This window comes from Achroia grisella, unplaced genomic scaffold (assembly GCF_030625045.1).
Source record: "Achroia grisella isolate CSIRO2021 unplaced genomic scaffold, CSIRO_AGI_Agris_v1 utg506, whole genome shotgun sequence".
In the NCBI taxonomy this organism is placed as follows: Eukaryota; Metazoa; Arthropoda; class Insecta; order Lepidoptera; family Pyralidae; genus Achroia; species Achroia grisella.
In genome coordinates, this window is record NW_026712900.1 from 337682 (window position 1) to 358621 (window position 20940).

The 20940-nt window shown below is 33.9% G+C and overlaps 1 protein-coding gene across 1 annotated transcript in view; it reads left to right on the forward strand.

Moving 5' to 3' along the window:
- Positions 1-20940, forward strand: part of LOC131846218 (fibrillin-1-like) — a 42676-nt gene that overhangs the window by 7000 nt on the left and 14736 nt on the right. Inside the window, exons 2-15 of the mRNA XM_059195467.1 lie at positions 556-730; positions 4407-4485; positions 8901-9032; positions 10611-10686; positions 11289-11422; positions 13158-13281; positions 14168-14329; positions 15359-15541; positions 16138-16287; positions 17821-17923; positions 18488-18546; positions 18940-19068; positions 19885-20028; positions 20731-20884. Coding sequence (XP_059051450.1) covers positions 556-730; positions 4407-4485; positions 8901-9032; positions 10611-10686; positions 11289-11422; positions 13158-13281; positions 14168-14329; positions 15359-15541; positions 16138-16287; positions 17821-17923; positions 18488-18546; positions 18940-19068; positions 19885-20028; positions 20731-20884 — 1804 coding nt within the window. The remainder of the gene's footprint in view (positions 1-555; positions 731-4406; positions 4486-8900; positions 9033-10610; positions 10687-11288; positions 11423-13157; positions 13282-14167; positions 14330-15358; positions 15542-16137; positions 16288-17820; positions 17924-18487; positions 18547-18939; positions 19069-19884; positions 20029-20730; positions 20885-20940) is intronic.

Below are 20940 nucleotides of genomic sequence, written 5' to 3' on the forward strand. Positions count from 1 at the left end.
GGATACTTTTAGGAGAGGTTTTTATCTCCTCAGGATAGAGAGTAAACTCTTATATACTACTATATCACATTACCACTATCCAAGGACTAACCCCCCCCCTCCTCTGATCGATGATCGATCCCCCGTCGAATTCACGACGTTACGACGGCCTGAGCCGAAGTTCGAACCCCTAGAGGTGCCCTGAGACTAAAGTCGTATCCGTCAGGCGTCAGGTTTGGAGTGCCATCTGCACTCGCCCCCTATCGTCCGGTGAAGCTGTAAAGGCAAGCTGCGGCAATCAGCATTAGAGTAGTCCGAAAAAAAAAGAATAAAACTAAAATTGCTTATATAACTATAGGGGATGAAAATTTGTTTGAAACTTTGTCAATTTTAAACCGATCTGGCTGAGACTTTGCATGCATATAGCTACTATGACGTAGGCATCCCCTAAGAAAGAATTTTGATAAACTCCACCCCTAAGGTGATAAATTAACGCGAGCGAAGCCGCAGCCAAAAGCTAGTATATATATAAACATAGTACAAGATATAAGTATTTTAGTTCTGTTTTCTTTTCAGCGAATTTTGTGGAAGAAATGGCAAAAACCACTAAGTTGTGCTGCGGTCATGGCACCAAGTACGCCACGAACCACACATCCGAAGAGTGCTCGTCTTCAGTTCTTCCCAAAGTGAAAGGGGAATTGGAGTCTCTTTGCCGCATCGCCATGGAGTCATGCTGCAGGGAGTATTTCCAGTAAGTATTTTAGAATACTTTTAATACTTTCGCATTTAGTACACAATATTAATATAGTTAATAATGAAAGAAAAAACTGAAAAATCATCATGCAAAATAAAAAATCCCCTCTGCTACTTAAGAAAAAAAACAGTCTATAGTCATATTATCATCCGTCATACTCGTGAACGGGTGCTCCCTGTAGGGACTGGTCTGCTCTAATCACTATGATTGATTTCCTCTTATTAATTGTTTAACCAGTTGTTGTGTATTCAATATTTTTTCTATTTGATTATTTAATTGAATTAGTGCTAATCGGTAGTTTGTATTCACATACATAAACTTAAATTGCAAAGTAAGAATAAAATTATTTACAAGAGCAACACACAAGTTTCTTGCTCGTTCTTCTTGTGATGAGACAGCTTTCCGAATGAGCGGTAGATAAAAAAAATGTGATGACTATTCAAAAGTGCTTTAATGTAAGTTTATTTGAATAAATGATTTTCTATTCTATTAGATTTCATTAAGATCTATCACGTGAGTAGGTAACAGTTAGACAGACACTTTCGCATATGTAATTAATTATGTATTATTTCTGTTAGAAACACAATACAACTTGACAATATTATTAACCTAAAAGTAAAAACCTTGAAAAATATAATATAATAACTAAAATATGTTATTAAAAGGAATTCCTTTAGGCAAGGTTCCGAAGATACTGGCAGCGTTCCTCCTTTGAATTAATAATATTTGTGATTGCTCACAATAAATACACTGTTTTTTTTAATAATCACTTCTTTAATTCTTTACTTATTTATTTCTAATAAAATTTACTTTGTTACTTTATTCCTAGACATTTTAATTTTTTAGCAGCAAAATACAGAGATCCATTAACTTGTAATATTAACCAAAGACAAGAATCATAAAGCTTACATCTATATTTTACAGAGACAAGACCATAGATAAAAACACATAAAGGTTGAGTCTGTTCTTTTTTACCTCAACAGGAATAGCTATACCACAGATAACATAATATTACATACAGATACCCCATCCCATACAAGAAAATGGTTCCTTCCTAACTCGGGCTATTCTTCGGGCTATTTTATTTCGCCACCGCTAGATGTCGCTAGATCTGAAGCAGTTCGGATTACTAGTGGGTGCTTAGTAACAAAGCATGAAAATAGATGGCAGTCAATTCAGCTACATGACATCTGTTTTGCAAAGATATGTATATAATAGATATGTAGGTAACTGTATCGTGTACCTCATTAGGGACGGTTCAAGATTCAATGTAAATGTGTAGGTATAATATCGTTAGCCGACACTCTGCAGATATGGCTTATGTGCCAATGTATATACCTATTATGTTATGGTTTATTTTACATTCCATGCCTATTTTTTTGATATGTTGTAACGCGTCTGCGCTATACGTATAGCCTGATTTTGATACGTTTATACTCGTACGTATCAAAATCGGGCTATACGTTTTTTTATTTCAATCGTTATATGTATGAGACTGATTTTAGCTACAATTAATTTACTGGTATATTCATGTATTCTACGAAGAGGGGTACCTCTTTTACCTAATGAGAATTCCGCTATATCTTATATTGTTGGATCGTCATAAAAATAATTAAAATAAGTTGTAAGACTATTGCGCTACGTGCGGTATTCAACGACCAACTTCCCGTTACCCAACCGCTATATCTGTTGCTTAGCAACGAGCCAACAGCGCGAAGCTATATATATATATCTACTTAGTGGTAGTGTATTACAATATATAAATTTTGTATCACAGTGTTAGTTGCCATATTTCTCCCATGATGAAAATTGATATGTATACTTGCCAGGTCTGAGGTAGGGTTGTTATCTATTTTTTATACCCCTAAGTCATAGGGGTGGCCTACCCCGAAAAAATATTTTTTTGTATTATGGACAATTTTTTTTTATTTATAATGTTACATTGAAAATACATACACGCCTAAATTTTCACCCGTCTTTCACCAACCCCTATTTTTAATAGCGATATTCTTAAAAATATTATAAATGCTAAAGTAACTCAGTTGTTATTTGTCTCGCTTTCACGCCAAACATTCTGAATTACTCGTATATCTTTCAATATCTTTAGCGGTATAAACCAGGTTATGTACTACTACTAGTATTGTTAGTGAGGGATAAAGTTGATGAACAAAAATAAAACAATATTCGAATTAAAAATATATTCATCTAATATTTTTGGCATTATTTTTAAGTTTCTTCCAAATACAAGGGGTCTGACATGGGGTGTTATGTACCTACATTAAAAAATACTTTTTGAAATGTATGAAAGTAATGTATGTACCTACATTAAAAGATAATTTTTGACATGTATGAAATGTATGTACCTACATTAGAAGATAATTTTTGACATTTATGAAATGTATGTACCTACATTAAAATATAATTTTTGAAATGTATGAGATGTATGAAAAAAATGTATGTACCTACATAAAAAGTTCATTTTTGAAATGTATGAAATGTATGTACCTACATTAAAAGATAATTTTTGACATGTATGAAATGTATGAAAGAAATGTATGTACCTACATTAAAAGATAATTTTTGACATGTATGAAATGTATGAAAGAAATGTATGTACCTACATTAAAATATAATTTTTGAAATGTATGAAAGTAATGTATGTACCTACATTAAAATATAATTTTTGAAATGTATACCGTACAATAACAATACACGTTAAACATCATACCACAGAGTCATACGCAAGTTAAAAACAAACTGCTATGATATTAATGAGAAAGGAAAATCAACTTTATGGTATTCGAATTAGGATCGATTTCTCTCTTTTTTTTAAATACTAATTTAATCTTACCAGTTGCTAGTATTCGAAGACAACTACGATTCGTACTCGATATTTTAAATTATTATGTAATCGATTTTTAGTACAATTGCAAATAACCAACGACACTAATAATGTACTACTATACGGAACACTGCTATAATACAAAATAATGAAAAATTACTGTTCACAACGATTCATTAAAAGCATCATCGAATAATGCGTAATAAAATCCTGTTATCGATTATTAAAAAAAATCGATAATATGTATTTATTTATAATATGACAACACTTCATACATAAGTATTATTGGAAATATTATTACTTGCTTGTTCGGCTATTTTTAATTTACTTAAAAAAATTTTATATGTTTAATTTACAATAATAATATATTAAGTGCTTATTATTGGAAAATATAAAAAAGACATTTAATTATGCCGATACAAATTGACGACAATGCCATCTATGAAAGCATTTTGAAAACATTGAGCCACATATTAGCACTGATTAAAGTGTAATTAAGTACTGGAAAATAACAAAATGAGTAAATATATGAAAATTACTTTTCTAAACGCATTATTTCATTTTAACATGTATATATAACTTTTTAAAAATTGATTAAACATTTTTGAAAACACAGTTTTGTTTTTTAAAACGTTTGCAAAACTATGAAGAATTCCATCGATACCAATCACGCCATCTATATGCAACTTTTAGCAATAATAATGGCTACTTCCTCATTGAGTGCCACTGGCTATACTAATTCTTTGTCCGAGGTAGCTGCCAGCTCTTCGGTCTCCTGTGATGTATATGTATGTACATGTATAATGTTACTATGGATTAATATGTTTTCAGAAAAATGCAGGACTGCGACACTGGTATCGACATAGCGACTAGCACAAGCAGATGTGACAACGTCGCCGAGTCAGGAAAGGTATGTTTATATACAAAGAATTTGTTACTAAACAAACAAACATTCATCGTAAACATATATATAAATATATGTATCATATCATTATGTATACAGACAGTTATTTTTCTTAGGGATTGATAGAATAGTCCACTGATGCATAAATATTAAAATAAAAAAGACTGTCTGTTCGCTTAGATCTTTTAAACTAGTCTACGGATTTTACTGCAGTTTTTAGCAATAGATAGAGTGAATAAATAGTAAGGTTTATATGTATAATATATGCACACCCGTGCAAAGACGGGGCAGGTAGCTAGTTAGATATAAGTAAAATAAAAAATAAAACTTTATTATTCAAGTTTACACAAGAATTAAGAATAAATTATGATCATTTAATTATTACGAGTATTAAAAAATAAACTTAAAATGTATATGTCTGTATAAATATAGTTTCTTTGCCGTTCATTTTCATGGCGAAATTTTTAATAAAATGTTTATTAATTAATGAAAAGTTCACTTTAAGGAATTAAGAGATTTCTAAAAATTTATCACTTCAATAGATTAGACTCTATGATTTTGTACCTTTGCCTTTGCCACTTGTAGATAAAAAAATACTACTGAAAAAGCGCGGGAACGGGGCAATGATAACCTATATTACATAATCTTCACTAGGTAACTAGGTAACGGGACTTTCTTATCACAGACGGTATGTTTAAACAGATAACATACAACGATATCTGTGCAGTGTTTACCATAATAATATAATATGAGACACATCCTTAAGTATAAGTACGTAAGTACATATATATATCACAAAGAAATTCCATCCATACTTTTAGTATGACTAGATTATATTCAACACTGATTTATTTTGGAAAATATTCTTTATTGTAATACATTTAATGTTACTTTTAAGTAGCCCATAAAATATTTGTTTTGATGCCTCGTTTTGAAGTGAAACGTTATATGGGTGTAGATCCAATAACGGTCGGAATTTGATCACCAATAGAGAAGCTCGTAACGCTTCCAGTAGCGGTGGTCAGGTCAGCATTGAATATTTGTGGCAAATGATATGGAATGGTAGTGGAATTCAACAAAATAATATAAATCTATCAAAAGATGCATAACATTTTAAGAGTGGCCGTCACTTTCAGTGTTACCAGTATGTTTTAACTTTTAAGTAATATATAATAACTAGATGTTGTCGCGACTTCGTCCGCGTGGAATATAACTTTATTTTTCTAAAATAAAAGTAGCCTATGTTACTCCTTATTACATCAGCTACCTGCCAAGAAAAGTCCCATCAAAATTGTTCCAGCCATTTTTAAGAGATTAGCCGGTTCAAACAGACAGACAGACTGACAAAAATTGTAAAAGATGTTATTTTGCTGTATGTACCGCATTTATATTCATATGCATGCAGTATATGTATGTACTCCAATTTTATTTATATGCAATAGATAAGTGATTATCTATTGCATATAAATAAAATTGGAGTTGGATGATGCATGTGAATGCATCATCCTCTAATAACTTTTTAACTCATCCACGCTTGGCTAAGGCCCGCGTGTTTGATGTATTGCCTTCGTAAAAAGGGAGATATGTAAAATAATAATAATAAAGCCCTTTATTTCTAAATTTACAATTACTTCTTTGTTTTCTGTCCCGACAAACGTAGTTTTACCTAAAAAAAAAAATTAAAAAATTTAGGGGCGGACTATCCCTAACATTTAGGGGGATGAAAAATAGATGTTGGCCGATTCTCAGACCTACTCAATACGCTCACAAAATTTCATGAGAATCAGTCAAACCGTTTGGAGGAGTATGGTAACGAAAACTGTGACACGAGAATTTTATATATAAGATATATTTTAATTATTTTTTTATTTTAGAAAATAAATTAAATTCCACGCGGACGAAGTCGCGAAGTACAGCTAGTGCTGAATAAAAGCGTTTATTATTAGCATCAATTAAATAAATAAATGTTCTAACGTCGAATGCATAACTAAAATATCTTATACGAATACCCTTAACTGATTCTGAGTTTCAGATTGAGAGTTAATTGGCTACAAAATTAGCGTGGTACCAAGCCGTCAGAAACGTTTGTTGGGACCGCTAAAATTGGACGATTCCGTTTGTTTATTCTAACCGCACTCGGTTACTCAACGACGAAAATAGAAATTAATCTTTTCTTTTATATCATTTCAAACTAGATTACGGACTGGATATACCTCAAAATCCTTCAATCTAATACATACTATGAATTGAAGTCGCTTCCGTTTTCTATTCGCTTAGATCTTTTAAACTACGCAACCTATTTTGAAGCAATTTTTAGCAATTGATAGAGTGATTCAAGAGGAAGGTTTACATATATAATACGCGGACAGGGCTGGTAGCTGGTATTAAATAAATTAAATTTTTAGTTTGTTATGGATAAAAACAATAAAATATTCGAAATCACCAGTACAATAAATATCATCAGACATAAAAGAGCAATGATTAATAGCAGAAGTTATTGTTAACCGGGTTTTAACACTAAAAAATTTATGGTAAATAAAGATATATATATATCTCTCTTGACGTTTTGACTAGGTTGCACTAGCCGTGGTCACGATCTGACTCTATATATTAATATTATTATGCTTAATTGAGTCTTAGCACGGATAGTTTTATATGGTAAATAAAAGTATTTACCTTTCTCGATGTTTTAATTTCGGTTACACTAGATGAGCTGACTCCATCTAATAATATCATTATAATTAATTGGGTCAGAACAAGAATAATTTAATGGTAAATAAAGGTATTTTTTTCTCGACGTTTCGATTATGTTAGGTATGTTAGTAGGGGCTGTATTTATATTCAGGTTTGTTGTATATAAGTAGTTTATTATATATTAAAAATAATCTTTGGACAATTCACACAGCGCCATCTAGACACAAGTTAAGCTAGCTAAAGCTTGTGTTATGGATACTAGATAACTGATACATATACATAGATATATTTTTTTGTATATACATACATATTATACATCGAAAACACCCAGACCGATACAAACAATCATACTCATGAATACAAATGTATGTGCCGTGCGAGGAATCGAACCCGCGACCATCGGTTGTAAAGCAGTGTGTTAGACCGCTAGACCACTGAGGTCGTCATTCATCAATATTAGGAGTAAATTGCAGATATATAAAGGTTTAATCATTAGTATAAATGAGTTAGGAATTAGGACCAAAAGAGAATTGTCTACCGAAGAAATGCAAAAACTGCAAAATTTGTGTAGGAGCATAGGAGAATTAGTAAGTCTGTCGAGGAAGTGAATTTTGTAGTCTTTATTTTCCCGCGCAAACGTAATGGCCCACAGACGCACAATATTGGCACAGACGCAGAAGGATGACTAGAGCGTCATAGCTATACAACTATGTTAAGCTAGCATGAGTATTAACAGACTAGTTTCCACTAGCCGTGGTCATGAGCTGAATGGAGTAACAGTCAATGTCGATAGGTGCCTGCAGCCCTGCAGTGCCTGCAGTCGATAGCTGAGAGGCTAATTGCGGAGACTGACGTCCAATATACAATACAATACCTGCAGTTCCTTCTACCATCACTATATTTTTTACCATCTAGTGACTATAGTAGAAAAAACTAAATGTAAATACCATTTTGTGCCATTAAACTACAGTCTAACGATATAAATAACATGTATTTTTTTATGGATGATAATGGAATGATGCACCCGCCTGCGCTAACAGTATACACTGGCGGGGCACCATTAGAGGATGATAAAGTCTGGCCAGTCAGTCCATCTTGGCAAATGGCGATTTTTTTTAGGGATGATAATGTAATGGTGCACCCGCCTGCGGTAACGGTTTACGCTGGCGGGGCACCAGTGGAGGATGACAACATGAACATGAGGTCAGGTCAGTTAGCCCATCGTACAAAATTCGCCAGGAATTTATCACGATAGTTTCCAGGGGCAACCACGTGGAGGTCAACCTGACATGGTCATTGTTAGCAATGGCTCCACATTACTAACAATCCCCTTCCGCCCGGCAAATGGCAATTTACGTCGATGGTTTCCAGGGGGAACCGCGTGGAGGTCAACCTGACATGGTACATTGTTAGCAATGGGTCCACATTACTAACAATCCCCTTCCTCCCGGCAAATGACAATTTATGTCGATGGTTTCCAGGGGGAACCGCGTGGAGGTCAAACTGACATGGTACATTGTTAGCAATGGGTCCTCATTACTAACAATCCCCTTCCGCCCGGCAAATGGCAATTTACGTCGATGGTTTTCAGGGGGAACCGCGTGGAGGTCAACCTGACGTGGTACATTGCAATACATTAGTAAGCAATGGGGTCAGCCCATATGACTAACAATCCGCTCCCCCAATAATGTGTATTAAACACGATAGTTTAAAAATAATCGTAACAGGTATGCTGTAAGGAGTGTCTCCGAGGAACCTCCAGTGGCGTGTCCAGGGGTGAGGAGGTCTGCGTGGTACATACTGCATCTACCAGCGCAGAAGAATTGCTTCAATTTAACGCATTCAGCAAATGTTGTCAGGTAATATTTATTATATTGTATAATATGTACATATTATATATATATTAGCTGTGTCCTGTGTTACCCACGTGAAATCTATAGCCTACATGTTATTCTGATGTATAAATAAACTACATATATTACTGTAAAGTTTCTTCAAAATGCAATTTAATTGCATTTTGGTGAATTTAATAAATTAATAATTGATATAAAAATATAAAAAAGAAAAACAATTATCAATCAATATCATCTATTTTATCCTATTACTATCATTACATAGTATAAAACAAAGTCACTGTCGATGTCTGTCCGTCCCTATGTATGCTTAAATCATTAAAACTACACAACAGATTTTGAAGCGGTTTTTTAATAGAGAGAGTGATTCAAAAGAAAGGTTTATATGTATAATACATGTAAACCTGGGCGAAGCCGGGGCGAGTAGCTAGTTATATTATAAACGTGAAAATTTGTGAATATGGATAGATGTTTGTTACTCTTTCCCACAAAAACTACTGAAAGGATTTTGATGAAACTTTACAGTAATATAACTTATACATCGGCTATAATTTAAAGTGGTAGTATATAAATTGAGCTTAAAATAAATGTAATGTAAGAAATAGAAATAGAAATAATCTTTATTCAAATAAACTCATTACAAGCACTTTTGAGTAGTCATATTTTGATTCTACCACTCATTCGGAATGCAGATTCATCACAAGAAGAATGAGCAAGAAACTTGTGTGTTGCTCTTTTTAATAGATGTTTTTTTATATAAATAATTACAGTGTAACAAGTAAGAGGCATGCGACAATCAACATAGAAATCGCTACGCACTCATTATTAGTGTAATCAGATAATATTGTCAGTGCTATGTTTTTAAAATTTTTCTACAAAAACATTATTATCGTTAACGAATTCTTCAATTTTATAGTAAGCTTTTTTGCAAAGGAAGTGTTTTATTTGACATTTAAATCTTTTTTCTGGCAGATTTATAACAGACTCTGGTATTTTATTGTAAAACCTTACGCAGTAACGTACGTAAGTGTAATGCAGACGAAGTTGCGCGGCCCAGCTAATCTATACTTATAAATAAAATTGGAGTGTCTGTTTGTAATATTGAAATAACCGTTTTTTTACTAATTGCATATGAATATAAATACGGTACATACACCAAAATAACATTTTTTACAATTTTTGTTTGTCTGTCTGTCGGTCTGTTTGTTCCGGCTAATCTCTGAAATGGCTGGACCGATTTTGACGGGACTTTGTTTGGCAGGTAGCTGATGTAATAAGGAGTAACTTAGGCTACTTTTATTTTAGAAAAATAAAGTTAATTTCCACGCGGACGAAGTCGCGAGAACAGCTAAGTTACTCTTAGGCTACTTTTATTTTAGAATAAACTCAAAATTTTAGAAAAATAAAGTTAAAATCCACGCGGACGAAGTCGCGGGAACAGCTAGTTATAAATATAAGAATAACTCTGTCCAAAGAAACAGATTTAATCTGTTTATCTAAAATTTCTTCCATGTCAAATGTAGGCTGAAGTATAAGACTGTTTGTTTTTTAAAGATGCTTGATTGACAGAAGATTTTTTTTTAGAAAGCCGCCAAAGAACGGAGTAAAGAAGTTGAGTCTCGTGTACCTGAAAATACCTTGTCCAGGCGACCAAGTCACAGTAAGTGGTCTCTTATTGTATTGCGATGACATTGGCGCCAATCCATTATTCAAAACTTCTTAAATTTAAATTTATTTAAAAAAAAAATCTTATCATCATCTGCTTTTTCGTTATGCCATTTATTTTGTGTCGGCGTAATGTTTTTCTCTTCCATTCATCACTGTTCGCAGTCATCTTATTATTTACTCCCTTTGTTATCATATCATCTTTCATACAGTCCATTCCTATATTTTTCAAACTTCCTCTCGCTTTATTCACATTCATTTGTAATAAAAACATCTTTTCTATTCTATTCCACCAAAAAAGAAATTTGATGTAGTTTTTCAACTTCACTGAAGTTAGTATTTTCTATAAACAACTCAATTTATAAGTAAAATGGTCATCCAAGTGATGTTAGGTTAAAAAGGTACATATGGGCATATTTTTGATGAATTAACTAACTAGGTGGAGCGACGACATACGTAGGGTTGCGGGTAAAAATTGGAAAAGAAGGGCTGAAGATCGTGCCCAGTGGCGTGCTTTGGGAGAGGCCTATGTCCAGCAGTGGACTGCAGTGGGCTGATGATGATGATGATGAACTAATAAAAAATTATATATTTCAGCAATTCCATCAATTTGTGAAGACTACGCTCCTAACGAGTTGTGCGCGCATCATTGTATACCAGTGCCGGGGTCATTCAAATGCGAGTGCAACCCGGGATATAAACTAATGGCCGACGGAAAAAATTGTATAGAGGTGACAAATATATTATTCATCATGACATAGTATAAAACAACGTCGCTGTCGCTGTCTGTCCGTCCCTATGTATGCTAAAATCTTTAAAACTACGCAATTTTGAAGCGGCTTTTTTAATAGATAGAGTAATTCAAGAGGGAGGTTTATATATATAATAATACACGAGGGGCGAGTTGCTAGTTTATTATATACTAATTGTAACGGATTGGTGGTCTGTATGGAATGTACTAAATGAAAAATACACACGTAGATTATGATAATAAAATATATTAATGTGCACCATAATCAAATAACATGACATATAAAAATAATTGTTCTGTAAATATAAATTTAAAAATGATAAAAATATCAAAAGAGTTTTCGGATGTGGGACGCCAACACCAACCATTTGAGGATTGTGGTTTAGAACACTGCTTTGCGTCGCAAATGTAATTTCTTGCACGGGAAAATAGTCCCCTCCGTATAATGAAACGGGGATAGATATTACGACGGCCTGAGCCGAGGTTCTAACCCCTAGCAGTGCCCTCCGACTAAAGTCGTATTCGTCAAGCGGGAGTCGACCTTCAGCCGCTTCATAAGTTCTTTAACGGTTTTGGAGTGTTATATGCTCTCGTCCCTATCGTCCGTTAAAGCTGTAAAGACCAACTGCGGCTAACATAATAGAAAAGAGACATAGAAAAGACCGACAGAGCTAAAAGATTTGCCAAAAACAAAAAAAACGAAGAAATATTGCCTTAAGGTTTTCTCTTAAAGTTGCCAACATTAAGAACGCTTGTCTGTGTATATTTTATAATTTTTTATTTGGATGATTAATGGTGCAACCGTCTGCTCTAACGGTTTACCACCACCAGTGAAGAACGATATGATGGTCAGGTCAGTTGGCCCATCGTGACAAATTCACTAGGAATTTATCAGGATAATTTCCAGGAGGAACCGTATGGAGATCAACCAGACTTGGTACATTGCTAGCGATGGAGTAATTAGTTCACATGGCTAACAATCCTTTCCCCCTATATATTTTATTATTGTTTTTTTTCTAATAAATTTATGGCAATTGGTTGTTCATGTAGTCACATCGCCTACACAGAATATCAGCTCTGTAAGCTGTCACAATATATGCTGAGTGTGGGTCAAAGTATTACCAATTATTAAGGTCTTCGAAACTACTAAATGTGGAACCGTTAGGTACTTGTATGATAGAGTTTCCTGGGCTCCTTAACACTTAGCAGATTCTAGGTTATGTTTCCACTTGTATTTAGGGAACGTGGGTGCTTGAGACGAAGTGGCCCGTACCGTCATAGGTAAGGGAAAAAAGGGGGTGAAACTAACTGGCCTTAATAATCTGTGCTTACAACGGGATTAGGGTTGATTTTAAACAAATAACATATGGGCAACGGAGGCCTTACCCATTGCGAGGCCACGAAAAGTATGTAAACGATTATGCGGAAATTTTCTGCAGATTCAAGAAAACTGTGTATCATTTTACATTTTTTTTGTGGATTTTATTTATTTGTATATTTTAGTGTTGGTAATTTTGTTCATTTGCTATTAAATGCCTAAACCAGGAAGTTTTTGTAACTTGCCACTAGGTAAAATGTCACTTACTGGTTGTTTAAAATTTGCTTTGTTTTACACAAGGCCCCTGCAAGAGCGACGCTCTTAAGGCCGCCATTGCATGTTGGGCTAAACTTGTAAAGTTTTAGTAGTTAACAAAATGAATGTGCTCTTTTCACAGGTAGAAAAGAACAGATGTAAACCAAGGAACCCGTGTCAACACAAGTGTAATGACAACGGTATTGAAGTTAAGTGTTCGTGTCGTAGAGGATACGAACTGATGGCGGACGGCAAGTCGTGTAAAGGTAACATTAAAATAATACGTGAAGCACACGTGTGCAAGAACTTTGAACGCCTTTTCAAGAAAATTGCGCGGATGGAAACGTATGAAATTTCGCACACTTATAGTTTATACAAAGAAGGAGTACAGATTCAAATATTGTGTTTGTAAATCAGAAAAAAAAACATTTTACACACTACCATATATTTGACACTATAATCTTTTGTTTAATGTTAAAGTCTGTGGTCAAATTGATTATGGTCGAATTTCAACTACTGTACTACTAGCATACATATAATAATATATGTATAAACAAACCAAGTAGCGTAACCATAGCTGGAAGCATAGTTGGAAGATCTGATCAAGGTGTTGTGCCATGGAAATTTCTAGTTTATGGTCCAATAATATTTGGGTTGTCATTGATACCAAACAAGAAGATAAATAAGCTTAAATAAAGCTTAAGCTTAAATAAGTTAAATAAGCCCTTCAGTAAATTCATCGCATGTCGGAACCGCTTTATTTTTTTTTAACCATACCGTACCGTAGGTGGCAAAGAAGCATACAGTCCATGTGATAGTAAGCGATTATCGTAGCCTATGGACGTCTGAAATATCAAGAGTACTTTTCTAAAATGTTTCAAATTATGACTATTTATTAATGATAGATGCTTCCTGGGTCCTTCCGGGCTTCCAGATCCGTGGTATTTTGTTTATGGATGTTAAATGGAATGGTGCTCCCATCTGCGCACCAGTGGTGGCTGATAAGATGAACATGAGGTGAGGTCAGTTAGCCAATTGTGATAAATTCACCAAGAATTTAACATGATGGTTTTCGCGGACCTCAACCTGATATGGTACATTGCTAGCATTGAGGTCATCTATATTACACAACAATTCCATTACCTGTTTCAGATATCGACGAATGCGTACTAAACCCTCCTGTTTGTCTACCCGGTACACAATGCTACAATGTACAGGGTTCGTATAAGTGCATGCCGGTGAAGAAGAATAATATGGAGAAGGGTCAATGTCCGCCAGGTTTCAAGAGGAATCTTTTAAACAATGTATGCGATGGTAGGTTTTTTAATGTAATTTCATCTCATATTGTATTGAGAGTATAAAATACCTGAAATGTCTGTTTTCTTTAATAAAACCAAAGTGTGTTGTACTAAATTGTATTAATAATATTAATACCTTTAAAAATTACGAAATTTTATATAAACTTTCATTCTTTAAGAATAGATATCCAAGTCGCCTTTGTATAGGTAAAGTCGTTTGCGTGCATTCTCATTAGAATAGAAATAATCTTTATTCAAATAAACTTTTTTTGATTCACCATTAATTCGGAATGCAGACTCTTTTAAATAAATGTTGTTCATTTTCTCATCAATTCCTTCTACTATACACCTTGATTTATTTATTGATTCTTTCCACTATTAAAAACGTGTACAGCGGGTGATATCTGATAACGTGGTGTCCATATTGCTGTGTCTACTGGTGACGGTTACCGCTTACCACGTGCTCAGCCTGGACTATTAGCTTGGTTGTCTTTCTAATTACATAAAACAGAAACTTTTCTAAAGTTATGGGTACAATATTTGGGCGTTTCGACCCCTTCAATTCGATATGATGCGACGTATTCACTTACACTTATTTCACTGCCTAAACTGGACCCTACAACCAAGACACAGCTTACAAAACAAGCTGCTTGGTGGATCATATAGGCAGGGCCGTCTTTCACCTATTAGAGACCCTGGGCATATTAGGATAAGGCCCCTATGAAAAATAATATTAAAAAGTCGTTATGTGATGAGGGGTTTAAGTTCTTGATAGACATTTATTAAAAAAAATAATAAAAACGAACAAATTGACCATAGTTGGTTTAGACGGATTTTCAGCTGAGAGTAGAGTTGCTATAGGTTATTGTTTGGTAATGGAGTAGGGACTAGACTAGACTAGGGGGCTAGGACTAGACCATCGCGGGGCCCTGGGCTGTGCCCAATATGCACAGTGGGGAAGAGAGGCCTGCATATTTAGTCAATCTCGGTTATGAGTTGTTGTCCCGTAAATACCATTGTTGATAGTTATGATTTCCTCTTGCAGATATAAATGAATGCACCCTACCGTATCCCCCATGTCCATCATATTTGTGCGAGAATACAATTGGAGCTTACAAGTGTGGGGGCGTTACTGGAGACCCCAACAATTTGTCGAGCACCATGCGAACCCCGCCTGATGATCGGTGCCCGCCGGGATTCAAAACTGGTTTCAATGAGGAATGTGAAGGTATTATGCCATATTTTGTTATAGATGATAAACATAAATAAACAATCCTGGACACTTTACACAGCGCCATCTAGTTCAAACCATCATATAGGACAATACAAACTGACAGCTATAAATATAAATACATAGTTTTTTTTAATGGAATGGAGCATCCGCCCGAGCTAACGATTCTCCACTGGTGCCAGCGTACGCGGTACGAGTGGATCGTTAGCGCGGATCATAAGATGAGCATGAGGTCAGGTGAGCAGATCGTGACAGATTTAATGGGAATCGATTATGATGATTTTCAGGGAGAACTGCGTGGAGATCAACCTGATATAGAACATGACAGACAAACGGACAATATATTATATAGTTTTTAATTAAGTGTTCCTGTGTTTGGGCTGTAGAGTTATTCCATAGTTATGCGTCATTATCATCAAGTATCGATAATATTAAATTGTAGCTGTGATTACTATTATCATCTTCTTCCTTATCGGGGTCGGTGTAGTATATTTTTCTTCCCATTCATCTCCGATCGCAGTTATATCGTTACTCACTTCTTTTCTTGCCATATTATCTTTGTCCTGTGATTAATCATGATATATATTGTTTAGATGTGGACGAGTGTGCTATTCACAAGGATGACTGCAATCACATCTCTCAGTTCTGCATCAACACACGTGGATCCTTCCATTGTCAGGACAAAGGGTCCAAACATTGCCCACCCGGCTTCAAAATAAACAGCAGGACTAGCAAATGTGAAGGTAAGTGTATTTTAAATAGCCATTTTATATTAATTGTAAATTGATTTGGAAATCGGCAGTACTCGAGAGTACAGAGATTGATGAAACTTTACCATTTCATAGTATAAAACAAAGTCGCTGTCGCTGTCTGTCCGTCCCTATGTATGCTTAAATCTTTAAAACTACGCAACGGATTTTGAAGCGGTTTTTTTTTATAGATAAAGTGATTCTAGAGCGATGTTTTGTATATATAATATATGTACATGTATGCCCGTGTAGCCGGGGCGAATAGCTAGTTTATAATATAATGAAATTCTTACTAATTTTTAAAACGCGAAAGAGTGTGATTAGGGTTGGATGGGTTGATGATTGTTACTCATTCACACAAAAATTACTAAATGCATTTTGATGAAACTTTACATATAGCTAATACTTGTATATTGGAGTAAGTATGTGTTAATATAATATATGAGTATTAGCTATATGTACAGTTATAGTATAAATAGATATTATGTAAATTTGGCAAAATATAAGTATGATGTAAACGAAATTGCGCAGATCAGCTGGTAAACAATATATTAAAGAACATATATATAATTACAATAATAATAACACAGATAAGATAATATTACATAATAAATATAGTGTTTTCTGTACATATAATTATATCGAAAACTGTCTGTTTGTTTATGATTATGGGCTAGAGAAAGATTGAAAGAATAAAATTGGTGATATGAAATAATTTTATGTATATATTAATTACGTCGCCGGATATTGTATTTACTAGTTTGTTACTGAAATAATATATGGCGCAGTATTCATTATTATTTACTGTTGTTATTTTTTATCATCTAGTAATGAGCATTTATATACCAACTCGTGGAAACCAATTAATAGTGATTTATTAAATGAACAGCTAAATCCAAATTTGTAATATCTAAAAATAACAGATTAGTCTTTATGAAATAGAAGATAGAATATTCTTTATTTGTAACACACAGTAAAGAAACGGCTTAAACAATATATTAAAAGACACATGTATCGTTACAATAAGGCGGTCTTATTGCTGAGTAGAAGTGTATTTGCATCTGCATTTCATCAGATCTAGGAGTAAATTGCAACTAGTACGACAGTCATATGTAGTAGGTTGTTACAAAAAAATAATTATGTCAAAAAAAATTATAAATTTTAAACATAATATGGATATATTCGTTTTTAAATTTATATTTTTTTTTAAGAGGTAGGAATAGAACAGAATAGAATTTTCTATTCTATTAAATTTATATTTTTTTTTAAGAGGTAGGAATAGAACAGAATAGAATTTTCTATTCTATTAAATTTATATTTTTTTTTTAGAGGTAGGATGTAGAGAACTCCTTAATGGATATCAAGGAATTCTCTACATCCTATCACATAACTGCACCAACTAATTGGCTCGCCATGGTCAGGACAGAAGGCTTTAAGTGGTCAACTTCAATAGTTTCTAACAAGGCGCCGTAGCGTGCTTCCTGATGTAGCAAGTTTAAGTTCTTAAGGATATGCAACAATTTTCAGATATAGACGAATGCGAAGAAAGTTCAGAAATCTGCAGGCCTGACCAAATGTGTGTGAATCAACTTGGACAATACGATTGTAAACCCAAGCTGGATCCGAGCAGGTATTTATTATTTTCTTTACAATTAATAAAACCGTAAAATGGCGTCGTAGCGAAAACAATTTGTCTGTTTGTTACATTTTCACCAAAATAAAATCTGGGGGAATTACAATGAAATTTTACGGAATTTATTTATTTATTTAATTCAGGCTACATGGCCCATATTATAAATACCTTATAGACTAACATACATAAGAAATAATAATAAAATATGTAAAATAAAATTGTCTCTATGGTCACGGCACTGACGACGACAATCTGCCATGGTTATAAAATATTAATTTCTTACATAGAAGTTAGAATTGAAAATATTGATACCGTCATAATTGTAACAACATATTTTGCTAACACTGAATCGTAATAATATGTATATTCCCTAAATATTTGAGAGTTCTGTTTATGTATATTGCGTGCTGTGGACCCAACTGAAAATCAGCCCTCCAAACTAAGTTTCCAAAATTACGCTGAGTTGTAGTCAATTAACTCTGTTTTTAAATTTCTAAATTATTGCTTGTATTTTTTACATAAAATTATATTCTTTTCTATTCAAGTCTATTATTTTTACAGACTGTCTACATCGTGTCCTGATGGTATGCGACATAGACCTGGCTCCACAATCTGTGAAGGTAAGTAATACTGTAATATTAAATATTATAACAGTTATTCGTTTAAAACTCCCGTAGTATCACTTATGCCATACCGACGGACTTTTTTTAGTACTATGACGGTGACAAACAAGCATACGGCCCATCTGATGGTAAACGGTTACCGTAGGGATGTCACGTGCGCGTTCATGACCTTTAATAAACCTATAATGCTTCTATATCATGAAATTTCATTACATAACTGACCCTTCCTCTAGAAAACAATTTTCAAGGCAAGCTAAATAAAAATAAAAAGGCAAAAATCTCAAATTCTGAAATATTTAAGTATTAATATCAGTTGTCCAGGGTTTATCCATTGATTATTATTTATTTGTGTAGATAACAAAATAACAAACCCGATTGTTTTATTCGCAGATATCGACGAATGCTTGGAAGGAATCCACCTTTGTGACCGGCATCAGAATTGTCTGAACACCAATGGTAGCCATGAGTGCCACTGCAAACTTGGTTACGAACTGGACATAATCACCTCTGCGTGTGTTGGTGAGTTTGTATCATTTCTAAATTCTCTAATTTGTACAGTAGACAAAGATTCAGGCGGTATCGAACTTAGCTTGAGGCGAGACATCGCAACGCTTTGTGTGTGGTTCCAAATATACAAAGGACTATGTTCTTGTTGTAGTTTAATGAATAATATAACAATTCTTGAATCATCTACAAATCAAACATGATACAAAGATTATTCGTTATTTTCGGTAAATCATTTATGCTGACTAAAATAATAAAGGGCCCAGAACGCTTCCCTGTGGGACACCAACAACAGTTTTTACATAAATGGAATGTATCTCTTCCATAGTGTTGTTCTTAGTGTTTAACTTGTTAATGACAGTGTATTGTTGTCTATTTTCTAAATAACTAGTAATTAATTTATATATACTATGCAACGTACACCAAAATTTTCCAATTGGCTCAAAATTATGTCATGATTTATGCAATCGAATGCTTTCGAAAGAAAGAAACCAACGCAGGAAGTTTTTGTATTTGCGGCTTCCCATACATTTTTCAGAATGAATATTGCCGAATTTGTTGATTTTTTTTTTGGAATCCAAATTGATTACTACCTAGTAACTTTAGAGAAATTGATAAGTATCAAGTGAATTACATTTTCAAATATTTTAGAAAATGACGTTGCCATATTGAAGCACATTATCTCACCATTGACTAAAATACAGCTTGCTGGGAACTGTATCACTCGCCAGATACCCACATAGATAACTTAATATAAAGTCTCCTTAGATAAAAAATGCTCTGCTTAGTTATTATCAATTGTCGTGGCTTATAATTATTATTTGTTTTTAGATGTGAACGAATGTGCAACAGACCAACACAATTGCTTGGCGGACTCCCAACGATGTGACAATACAGTGGGATCATTTATCTGCGTCAGGTACCTCTCATGCGGTACTGGATACATCTTACATCATGCTACTGGAGTTTGTGAGGGTACGAGATAGACATATTTCCATACTAAAACCAACTACATTATGTTGATACCGAGAATTTCTTTCGTTATTGGATGTAAAAGTTACTTGATATTCGATCTTGTTTTATTCGTTGCGTTTACAACCGCTCTCATATATTAGACGCATACATTTACCATAAGCATACGTATAACGTATTACATATATACAAAGCACACGCAATCTTGTGCAAATAATAAAAAAATACTTTAATTTTTATATAATACATTTTTCTATATTGATTGATCAATTCTACTGTGTTGAATCAGTTCACGATAAATTAATGTGTATTGGTAAGGAACTTACTTCTGTCTCACAACTGATCCTAGTTGAGAAGTCAGAAATTATAAATACAATTGTAATTCGTAAAAAATATGTGAAGTATTGTTTTAAGGAGTATGATTAGCTATACCCGTGGTTTCACTCTCGTGAAATTTGCCTATATGTTTATCTGATGTATAAACTATATTATTGTAATGTTTTATTAAAATCCATTCATTAGCTTTAGCGTGAAAGCGTAATAAACATTCATTAATCCCTACTCACAAACTTTTGCGTTTATAATATATTCATTAGTTGTCTAGACCTATAACAAAAGCTTGCTAAACTTGGGACTAGATGGCCCTGAGAAGTGTTCAGTTGTGACTAGATGATTTACTTTATTCAAGGTTTTTTTTCTTTTTAGATATCGACGAATGTTCCCTCGGCACGCACAACTGCGCCCGCGCAGGTCCTCAGTACCACTGCGTGAATATACCGGGCTCGTTTAGATGTGTGCGCAAACGAACCACTACCACTACAGCTGCACCAGAATATGAATATTATTATGTCGACTCAGAGTAAGTTTAAGATAAAAAATGTATTATATGTCATTATAATTATGTACAATCTCATT